This window comes from Acomys russatus, chromosome 14 (genome assembly GCF_903995435.1).
Source record: "Acomys russatus chromosome 14, mAcoRus1.1, whole genome shotgun sequence".
NCBI classification, from domain to species: domain Eukaryota; kingdom Metazoa; phylum Chordata; class Mammalia; order Rodentia; family Muridae; genus Acomys; species Acomys russatus.
The window spans coordinates 2,279,656-2,291,080 of NC_067150.1; the positions used below are offsets into that span (position 1 = coordinate 2,279,656).

Genomic DNA, 11,425 nt, shown 5'->3' on the forward strand with positions numbered 1-11,425 from the left:
TAACTCTAAGAGGAGTGAACATGAGAACTCAAATAGGGCTGAAACCTGGATGCAGGAGCTGATGAATGGGCCATGGGGAAACCCTGCATTGGTGGCTTATTTTTCATGGCTTGTTCAGCTGACTTTCTTATTGTCTAAGGATGGCCCCACCCACAATGGAATGGGCCCTCCATTATCAATCACTAATTAAAAAATGTCCCACAGGCTTGTCTACATCCTGAACTTGTGGAAACATTTTCCCAACTGAGGCTCCATCCTCTGCGCACTCAAAATGGCTCCAGAACAAACTATCTCTTCCTACATTTAAGGTAAGAGCTGTGCCTTATTAAGAACTAATCAGCTGATTATTGTGTACGCTTGTAGATCCTGTTCTACAAGACCCTTTGTCTTAGGCCCAAATCCCAGCAGGCACCCCTGCTAAGTCAAGGGCCTCTCCTGCCAGGTAGGTGGAAGTAATATGAAAGCAGATACACACCTCTGCTTCTACTCCTCCAGTCCACTCCTCTGTCTCATCTCTAAATTTCTTGCCCTACCTCCTAACGTGCATTTCCTGTGGATCCGAAAGACCTCTTTTCCTCTCATCACTTTTTGCTAGCCCCAAACTCCAAAGAGCACCCCTACCAACACCAGGGCTCACAGTCCAGAAAGCCAAGTAGGCTGACTGCAGATCTTCTCTTCTCTCTTTGTTCTCCCAGATCCAGTTCCCTAGTCTCATACCCAGCTCTGCAGCAGAAATACCTGTGGCAACCTTCCCTGACCCCTGTTCCTATATCTTGTGGATCCCACAGATCTTCCCCTTCTAACCTCCTAGCTGTGACTCCTGCTTTGTCTCAGTTCATTTCTTTCTTAATAACTAAGACACACTCCCTTCCTACCCTGAACTACTGTACTGGAAGAGTAAGTTTAGAGAAAGGAGCATGCGCACACATGAATAGCAGCTATTTCTCAATCGGCATGCACGCCCTGGTGAAAAGGAACTAACTGTATGCTTTCAGTTTCAGTAGCTCTGCGTGATAGGACAGAAAAGCCATGGCTGGTAAGTTTTCCCTATTTTTAAAGTAGATAGTTTGGTAATAAGTAATTTGCAATTGGGCTGGGTTCTATGGAAGCTATCATAAATTTCTGCAAATATTTAGGTGATCTGAATCTAGGGAAAGGGAAGTCTGTGTCGAAAATCTGCACAGAAGATTCTTGAAGAAAGCAATGGCAGTGCCCAGAAAGGACATATGTTTTACTTGTATCCTTTCATCAGTTTTTAAATCTTAACTATAAAGTAGCCCTAGTCTGACAGAGTTTCCTAGATTAGTCACAGAGATGGTGGCTGCAAAAAGGAATGGTTTAGTGTTATGTCTTTATTTATTAATCTGATTTGAGAACATGTGAAACCGAGATGAAGGACTATGTTTTTTGAGTTCTAACAAAAAGACAGTAACTCAATACCCGTGCCCCACCCTATATGCTTTTATGCAGTGTTGAAGGGAAAATATGGAGTAGAGAAAAAAGGGAGAAGCGATGCATGTAAAAGGGACATTTTACTGATTCATTCTGAAAGAGACTATGCCCTCCTTAGAACACAAAAGGAACATGCAACTGTTTTCCTGACTTGAGAAATCTTGGTGCCTTAAACAGATAACACCCTGAGGTCAAAGAGGAAAATGTTTATCAACTCAGTGGATGTAGGTACAATAAATGGCTTGATGGATGAACTTTTAGAGAAGAGAGTGCTGAACCAGGAAGAGATGGACAGAATAAAAGTTGGCAATGTCACTGTTATGGACAAAGCACGGGACCTTTGTGATTCTGTGGCTAAAAAAGGTCCCCAGGCAAGCCAAATCTTTATCACCTACATTTGTAAAGAAGCGTGCTATGTGGCACAAATGATGGAGCTTGAATCAGGTAAGAGCCTGCATCTTAGACTAACAAGAGGGTCTATGTATTCTTATAACCAGTGTTGGATTGACATTTCTTATGTGGTTTGAAATCAACTCTAACTCCAGGGTCCCATTTTTGTGTCAGTGGCACTATTGTGTGTCTCCTGGCTCCTTTACATCTATTCCTTCTGCCTTGTCTCCTGTAGTTCACAGCAGCCTCAAACTCACTGTATATCCAGGGATGACCTTGGCATGCTGAATTAATTTCCATTGCCTCTCTTCAGGTCCACCAGCTGAAAATTTTGTTACTACAGAAAATTTCAAAAGAGGACATCCTTTCCACTCAGGTATACATGCTTCCAAAAGAGGAATACTCATTGGTCCCTCTTCTTTTTTCCCCTATCTTCATGTGGTGAACCCAAGTTGAGGGCGCTGTAATTCACAAGTATTGACTCTAATGTTCTTCCTCTTCTTTGTTTGAGCTAAGGGAGTTTTCGTGGCTTCATCACCCACATTTACAGTAAAAATTTCAGAGTCTGTGTCCAAGTCCCAACTTCTTAGTTAAGTACCAATCCTTCCCATTCAAGTGCCTAGTACAAATATTCCCATCTCCTCTCAACATGTGTATCTAAACACTCCTAAAGATAAACTTGCCAATCTTCCTCCTACTTCTTTTTTTAGTTTTCTTTGTCTTTGTTAATACTGGCATCACTAGCAGTTGTTTAAATGTAAAACTTAAAACGAACCCTTAGCATTTCTTTTTCTCTTACACCTACTTTTAGTCTGTGATTGTTTTAATGAGTTCCTCTTCTAAGTCTTCTGTGCCCTTATCAAACACTTCTGTTATTCATAACACATAGTAGTTGCCAATCTTGACTCTCTCCTCAGTTACCTATGCCAGGGACAAACTTTGGGTCATTAGAAAAATAGTTATCATTTGACAATTGTACTCCAGAAATTGTTCTATAAAATGCTCAGGAATAATAAGCATGACCAATTATTCTTCTGATTGAATTGAACTTGCATAAATAAGTATTAAATTAATATTTATTTAAAACTATCACTGAATTAAAGCTATCACCATTTTAGACATAGTAATGATAATGCAAACCCTTATTAAGATAACATGGAATGCAGTAAGAAAGTCAATATTCCTAGTAATTTTTACATGATAGAACATTGTTTTTTATTTCCATAGACTATAAAGTAGCCATTCTCAATAAGCAATGAACTCTCTCCCATGCCAGAGATCTTCCACATTGTCTCTCACAGTTACCGCCAACAGCACTGACATAAATATACTTACGGCCATCCTGTGAGAGATATTAGAAAAACTGTGAGATTTTTTTTTTTGTGGAATACTTTGTACGCTTATCTTAGGTGTGTCACATATCAAATACCTGTGTGTCTTCTATTGGCTACAACTGACCACAGACAGAAAACATTCTAGAATGATGGTAACAAAAACAGCTTCATGGCATTAGGCAGGGGCATCCTGTGGACATGGAGTACAGATTCTGAGAGTATGCAATCAAACTTCATTTAAAAAACAAACAAACAAACAAAAAACTTCATTTCACACACTGTTAGAGCATATCCCAAATGAAAAAACACATCTTTCCATGGGTACACTGATATGGTAGTTCTACCTTATGGAAACTGAGGCAGTAGCACACAGCAGACCCAATGTTGATAATATTAATTTTGAATAAGTTCATCTCTTTCTTAAAAAAAAAATAACTAGAGTTGCAATGTAAGTGAAAGGCTTCCCACTATAGTACTGAAATAATTTCATCTAGATGACAGTCTTTTCTCCCCACATAAGAAAGGCAAATGTTCAAACACAACAGCAACAACAAAAAATACACTCAATTATTCTACTGGGATCTACATTGATCCACGTGTTTTCTTACACATTTCATGTGATGTGACATTTCTATAAAATTGAATAATTTATTTCATTACTTTAAACATCTACAATATAATTAATATTTGTTTAATTTGTTGTTGCTTTTGATTTACTAATGCAAAAGCAAGGCATTTTTGACCAATTAATGAGTTTTGAAAAATATTTGTTCAATATATTCATCCTAAGTAGTTTGCATTCTTTTCTACAACCAAGTTGTGGTGACTTCATCCAACTTGTTAAATGTACAGTTTATCTAAATGTCTTTTAAAATTAGTTTAAAATCTCCTCATTTTATTTCTGTTCTCCAGGGGCCTAGATAAATTATTTCTATTTCGAAATACACCAAGTTTATATCAAATCATTAAAAAGTACATCACATTGTTTGATGATACAGAACTTGAGGTCCAATAAGAGCCCCAGGAGCTACAGACATAAACCATTTAAAAACAGTCTCCCACAGATATGTGCAATCAATAACGAATTATATAGATTCATGAAATTTGCACATTAATTTTAGCATTTATTATTCTATCTCCTTTTTATCCCAGTTCACTTAGTCCATAATGCTCCTTCTTTGGTTGCTGTGCACATATAGTAGGAAGTATTCCTAAATAAGAGGATAAAGGATTATTCCTAAGAAGTACCTGATGCCTACTATTGTGCATAAAAAAATAGGTAAACATATTTTTAAACATTTTCATTGGAAATAAAAAGACTTATTTTCTAACACCCCTCTGCCATCTAAAATTCCATCCAGGTCTCCAATTACATTCTGAAATAAATATGTTAAACATTTTAATATTCCTTGCTTTGCTTTTATCTAAAATATTTGTCAAAATACTCATCCTATGGTGATTTCACATCACACCACTGGGAATATCTGGCTTGAAATATGTTTCATTAACAGTGATCTCTATCTTGTTCTACACTGTGGTAATGAATCCTGCTTGTTCTCACCTGGCTTTACAGAAGCAAAGCTGTAAGAGACTAGAAGAGAGGCTACCAGGGTTGAATACATCCATGCTATTTTTCATCTCTTACAGAAAAAAAGCAAGAACAGACCAAAGAAGATGGTGCATTTTCAGGATCAAGTGGGAGCCTCAAGTTGTGCCCTGCAGAAACAGCCCAAAAGATTTGGAAAGAAAATCCTTTAGAGGTGCCATGCTCAGAATCTGGGATGGGGCAAGCTGAAGAACATTGAGGCCATCCTGAAGGGTGGTGGTTCTTTGTCGTAGACAAGTTCATTGTAATGTCCTGAACACTCATTGAGCCACTTTGCCTTATATAAAAGATCCCTACCTTCTAGCATCTCAGGTTTATTTGGAGAGTTACAAATTTTGTCCAATTCATTGGTAAAAAATAATAGCTAACACTTGATGCTTACTGTGAGTTAAAAACTATTTTATGCACTTCATGTATAATAAAGCTATTACTTTCAAATGATCTATTTTATAGATTAGAAACCTTGAGTCAACTATAGATCTTTATTATTTTTTACATAAAAATAGATAGTTTACATAATAATAGATCTATATTGTGTTTAGAGTCAATAAGAAACCTTGACACCAATTTTACAATTTAGAGTTTCTAGCTACAAATCCACTTTATTTTTCAAAATTTCACTTTCAAAGTTAAGGTCAAATGTTCAACAAGCCCCTGGGCCCTTGTTGCTTCCGCTAGCACTCCTAAACTAAGACTCAGTTTTCTTCCTATTCTTAATCTAATCTTTACAATATTGGTTTCTTAAAAGGCTTAAGAGAAGGGAATTTGGACCTACCATAAGTACATAAAATAGATATTGAAATAAACAAGCTGCTCATTCAATCTGCTTTTCATACAGGTTTATCCAATAATGACTACATCATCCTCTCGTACACGCCTTGCCCTTATTATATGCAACACAGAGTTTGAACATCTTTCTAGGAGGGATGGAGCTCATGTTGACCTCAGAGAAATGAAATTGCTGCTGGAGGATCTGGGATATACTGTGAAAGTGAAAGAAAACCTCACAGCTAAGGTAAGACTTCTCCAAATAATAGAAACACTGACCATGCCTCTCAAACTCCTAGATAGTGCTAGAAAGCACCGTGCAGAAGCAGACAACTTAGTCTTGCTAGTTTGTCAATGTCCTTTGGTGAGTAGCCACTATTATACAGGCCTGTCAAATGCTGCATGCTTTAGCCAAAGTCTCATGTTTCATCTGATTGGAAAATGTTTCAATTATCTCAGGATTACTTCCTATAATTTTATAGCCTTTCTTTATATAAAAATTGAAAATTAGAAATTTTCATCGATTTATTCAATGGCTCTGGTTTACTGTCCCTAGTGAAACTTCACAGTGTAATATCACTGATTTGGTCTCTTACAGGAGATGATGGCAGAAGTGAAGGAATTTTCTGCCTGCCCAGAGCACAAGACTTCTGACAGTACTTTCCTCGTATTCATGTCTCATGGTATCCTGGAGGGAATATGTGGAAAGAGGTACTCACCTTCTGATAAAGGTGAAGAGCCAGATGTTTTAAAAGTTGACAAAATCTTTCAAATGATGAACACTTGGATGTGCCCAAACTTGAAAGACAAGCCCAAAGTTATCATCATTCAGGCCTGCCGTGGAGGTGAGCGAGTGCTGACAGTTTAAAGCTAACAGGGCTTTCGCATTCTGACCTTATCGTTTACATGCAGACACTGCTTTACATGATTAGAAATTGATTCCCAAATATCAAACATCTATTTTGTCACTCAGATAATTAAGTATTCTGTGAATTTTATTTCAAGTTGTGAGATATATACTTCAATTTCCAGTACAGAATATAACTATCCATAATCAATACATACATTTGATCTTTGGATGTTGAAGCATGCTTATGGCAAACATTATATACTATGTATGTATTATTCACATTCATACACATGCATACATATATATGAATAAAATACAAACTAAAAAGTTTATAAATAGGGTTGAAGAGAATTTTCAAGGAAGCAATACCTCAATAGGAAATTGTTAGTAATATAAAATCAATTTTGTTTTTCCAGAGAATCAAGGGGTGGCATTGGTAAAAGATTCAGTAGGAACATCTGAAGAGAAATTCTTAATGGATGCAGATTTTGAAGATGACGGCATTAAGAAGGCCCACATAGAGAAGGATTTTATTGCTTTCTGCTCTTCAACACCAGGTAAGCGGTTTTTATGCAGGTCATCTTGGTTGCAGTCACTGTTAGAAAGAGGGACCCCACACATAGCATTATGTAAGACTTTTAAGTTCTCTTTAAAGCTTCATATTCAACCCCCCTCATCCACAGAGATAACATATGAATGTATTTTTCAGAATTAGTAAGTTCTAAATACTCATAATATTTCTCCTACAACCATGAAGGATAATGGAGAATTAAATAGATGAGCAACCACTCTAAGTTCATTAGAATCTGAAGGGTGCATATCACTGGCTCAGTCAGAACACCATTGTGCACCAGCATCAAGTGTTTATCAAATCCTGATAATGAGAGGTATGGATACAAGAAGACTGACCATTTGACCTCAGATGCTCAGAGGCCATGAAAAGCTGGACAACCATTTGTAGTCCCAATGTTCCTATGAGTAGTTGACAGGGTGGTACAGTCCAATCTCCTGAAATCATACAGACCAGCTAAACAATCTTACACATTACGGCAAAGTTGGTTTTAGTGTGAGAGTGTTTTTATACATTAAAATAAATATTTGTAAATTATTCAAAGTGCATGCAAAACAGTAATTAATATTGAGGTTAAATTCCACAAAATTTCCATTTATTACATCATGTGTTAAATCTAATTGTATCATCTTGCTGAGATTTCTTCAAATTTCTCACCAATATATGCAAACATACGGTCATTGTGGCAAGCATTGAATAAGATGATATGTGTGAAATACTAAACAATTTCTAAATTTTCACATTAAAACAGTTCTAACAATTTCTAAAATTTTCACATAAAGTTACTCTTATCATTGTTTTAATTTGTTAAGAAGATTAAGTTACTTACTATGTTAAAACTTAATTTAAAGTTATTTCAGCCATTTCATACATTCCTTGAGACTCACATTCTTTTACTCAAATACATCCTTAAATTCTTGCCTCTGATCAAATAGCTTAAGGATTGTACTATTGACTGTATCCTCCAGATAGCGCCTACTTCTACACTGGATAGACAATGACTTGATATATATCTTACTACAAATTTTCCAATGATAAAAACATATGACTATTGAAACATTGTACAGGCAAATAGATAATCATCTGCAGACGTATGCCAACGAGTAAGTCTTTAAGGTTTCATTACATAGTTTATACTTGTGGTCATTCAGACATGCCTGGTTACACTTAGTCAATCACTAAAGGTAAAAAAAAAAAAAAAAGGCATGCACAAGAAAAGAGACATAAGGGGAGATGTAGGTTGGTAATTGGGAAGGAGTTAAAAAGAAAACAGATCGTGAATATAATCAGATGCATTCTACACAAAGAAAAAATGTCAAAGAATTAATGCATTTAATTTAGAAACACTATAGCAAAACACACATAAGTTTTCGTCTAAAGAAAGTGGCTGGCTTTATTATAGACTTAAAAATTTGTGGATAAATGGATTGAGCTAGAAATGATCATAATGAGTGAGTTAACCCAGAAGCAGAAAGAATCAAATGGTATATACTCACTTATATCTGCATACTAGCCCAAGGGGCATGTCCCACGAAAGCCTTCACTACCAGGAAACTGGGACAGAGGGAAGGCATCCTATTGGGACTCTAAATGAGAGACGCATGGGAGAACAGCAAAATAAAAGGATCCAGAGGGTCCTAGAAATCTACAAGTAGAACAATATGATAGGCAGATTTGGGCCCAGGGGTCCCGCTCAAACTAAGGCACCAGCCAAGGACAATACAGGAGGTAAACTTTAAACCCCTTCCCAGATCTAGCCAATGGTCAGAATATTCTCCACAGTGAGTGGAGAGTGTGATACGACTTTCTCACATACTCTGGTGCCTCACATTTGACCATGTCCCTGGAGGGGGAGACCTGGTGGCACTCAGAGGAAGGACAGCAAGTAGCCAAGAAGAGACTTGATACACTGTTCCTTTAAATCACTTCCTCTTGTCTTGTACCATACAGTCTTCTCTCATTATAAAGGCTTCTGCAGGCATTTCCAACCTGTTGGAGTCTGTCTCCCTTTCTTTTACCTTTTCCATTATTCTTTGTAAATGGTGCAGACTCTACTCTGCCACTGCCAAACCCAGCTGTAATTTGACTGTGTGAATCCCAATCACACAGTAAGACTTTTCTGAGAAGCATCCAGCCTTTTACTCTCTTCAGAGACACCTGTGTCTACTTCTGTTCATTTTCTTTGTCTCTCTCAGATATTTGTGATGTATCATCTATTCCTCAAATATAGCTTTTTGTAGGAATAAATACTCTCGACTTGTAGTTAAGAAAATTACATTAAAATGTACAGTGGAAGCCAGATGAGGTGGTGCACATGTATAATCCCAGCACTTGAGGGGGCAGAGGCCTGAGTTCAAGGCCAGCATGGTCTACAAAGTGAGTCCTGGACAGCCTGGACAAGCATAGAGGAAAGCTGTCTTCAAAAAGTAACGTACAGTGGACATATATCAGAGTCATTAGAGTGTATCTTAGAGATACACACTCAGATACGCACTCTCTTAATCACTTCCCCTACTCCAGTCAGCCAGTCAGCCTACTTCTCTCTAGTAGATTTTCTTTAAATCAGGAACTACATCATCTGAATATCTGCACTGTATACAGCAACTTTGTTGAGTAAGGGAAAATGTACCCATTGAATTTTGTATATACCCACTGAAAAACCTCAGTATATTGAATATAGTCTAATGTGTCCAGCTAGAATGGAAAGGGTAGAGCAGCCTGTATCTGGGATAAGGCATATCATAAGATTTGGAATATACTTTCTTCACAGATAATGTCTCTTGGAGACATCCTGTCTGGGGCTCTCTTTTCATTGTGGAACTCATCAAACATATGAAAGAATATGCCTGGTCCTGTGACTTGGAGGACATTTTCAGAAAGGTCAGACTCTGGATGCTTCATCAATCCTACTTCCCTGGTCTTTGGCTACTCAAGCTGCTTTAACGGGAAATCCCCGAACATTTTGGTTGTTCTTTCCAAAGGGCTATTTATTTATTTATTTATTTATTTATTTATTTATTTATTTATTTATTTGGTCAGGTAACAATCTCTACATGGTGCCAGCATTCTCTGTTTTCTGATCATGATCCTTAAGAAATAATCATCTATATTTACCCATATGCTCCCCTTGGTAGGATATGGAGCAGAATTGAATATCCTGTGACCATCATTTCTGTCAACTCCAGTAAGAGAATTTAATAGTCTAGGAAATAGTCTCATTGTTTTGTGTCTTACAAATGCCATGAGTTATTGTTTGTTTATTGTCCTGTTAGTCGATGTAGTTTTTTTTTTCATCTCCAGTCAAGATTCTATTCTGAATTTTATGGCTATAATCTTCCTTTCTTTTCTAGGTTCGATTTGCTTTTGAGCAACCAGGATTTAGGCTACAGATGCCCACCACTGAAAGGGTGACCTTGACAAAACGTTTCTATCTCTTCCCAGGACATTAAGTATGTTGTATCAATGTCTTTGTACAATCGTGTGTGTGTGTGTGTGTGTGTGTGTGTGTGTGTGTGTGTTTGTGTGTCTATACACAGTAGAGTAGGGAAAGGTTGGGTGAAGACCACTGAAGAGAGGTAAAACTGGTACTGGTCCTATTTTCTAAGTCTAATGTAATAAATGGAGAAAAAAGGAAAACCTTGAAGGGGTGTCATGTTTTCCATTCTCTGCATAGCAGTTTGTTCTGCTTCAAGACTCTGAGACTTTGATGGTCCCTCCTCAGGGTTGGCTGTTATAAGCCAGCATGTTGTATATGCTACATTTCATTTCAGTATGGCAGCACTCAGACATGCTTTGGGTCCTGCTTTGTTCTCCGTGTGTATGCCAGCATTACAGTATGATACTGTAATCTGTACAAGCCTCAGCAGAATGCTTATGTTTATATAATTTCTCTTTCCCATAGGAATCCAGGAGTTCCATCCTTCTGTACCTGACTTGGGAAGAATGTCAATTAGAAGCCAACATTTCTCTAAATGATGTAATAAACAACACAAAAAAAGGAAAGGCTATTCTGTTAGTTGTTGTTACTAGGTTTTCCTTTATTTGATTTGATGATCAGAACTCAAGAAGAGGAACTATGTATTTTTTTATTGAATCTATTCTTTGAAAAATATATAAAGTACATTCTAATTCCTATAAACTCACATCCTTTATTGCGTTCTATTCATGTAACTACTCTCTTCTCTACAATTCCCTCTCAAACACCCACATGTCTTTTGTTTTAGAGATCCATGGAAGGGATTGTCCACTGAAGCATTACTGATGCCTTTGTGGAAACATATCTGAGTCCCTCAGTGTCCAGAGTGTCAGGAGACTTCTTAGACTTGACTCTTAAATGCTGAACTGGCTTGTCTTTTATGATATCATGGGCTTGCTTTTTTTTCTATAGACATGTAAAATTGATACCTTCACCACAGTGAACTGAATTCCAGGAATTTAGAGGTCATCAGAAGATT

General features: G+C 37.2%; 1 protein-coding gene across 1 annotated transcript; it reads left to right on the top strand.

Moving 5' to 3' along the window:
* Positions 1–933: 933 nt before the first annotated feature.
* Casp1 (caspase 1) lies at positions 934–10,426 on the top strand. Its single transcript, XM_051155878.1, is given in 8 exon segments — positions 934–1,036; positions 1,630–1,950; positions 4,836–4,936; positions 5,621–5,797; positions 6,149–6,395; positions 6,817–6,957; positions 9,742–9,851; positions 10,322–10,426. Coding segments are annotated over 8 exon segments (1,203 nt in total). The 5' UTR covers positions 934–1,029; the 3' UTR covers positions 10,421–10,426.
* The last annotated feature ends 999 nt before the right edge of the window (positions 10,427–11,425 follow it).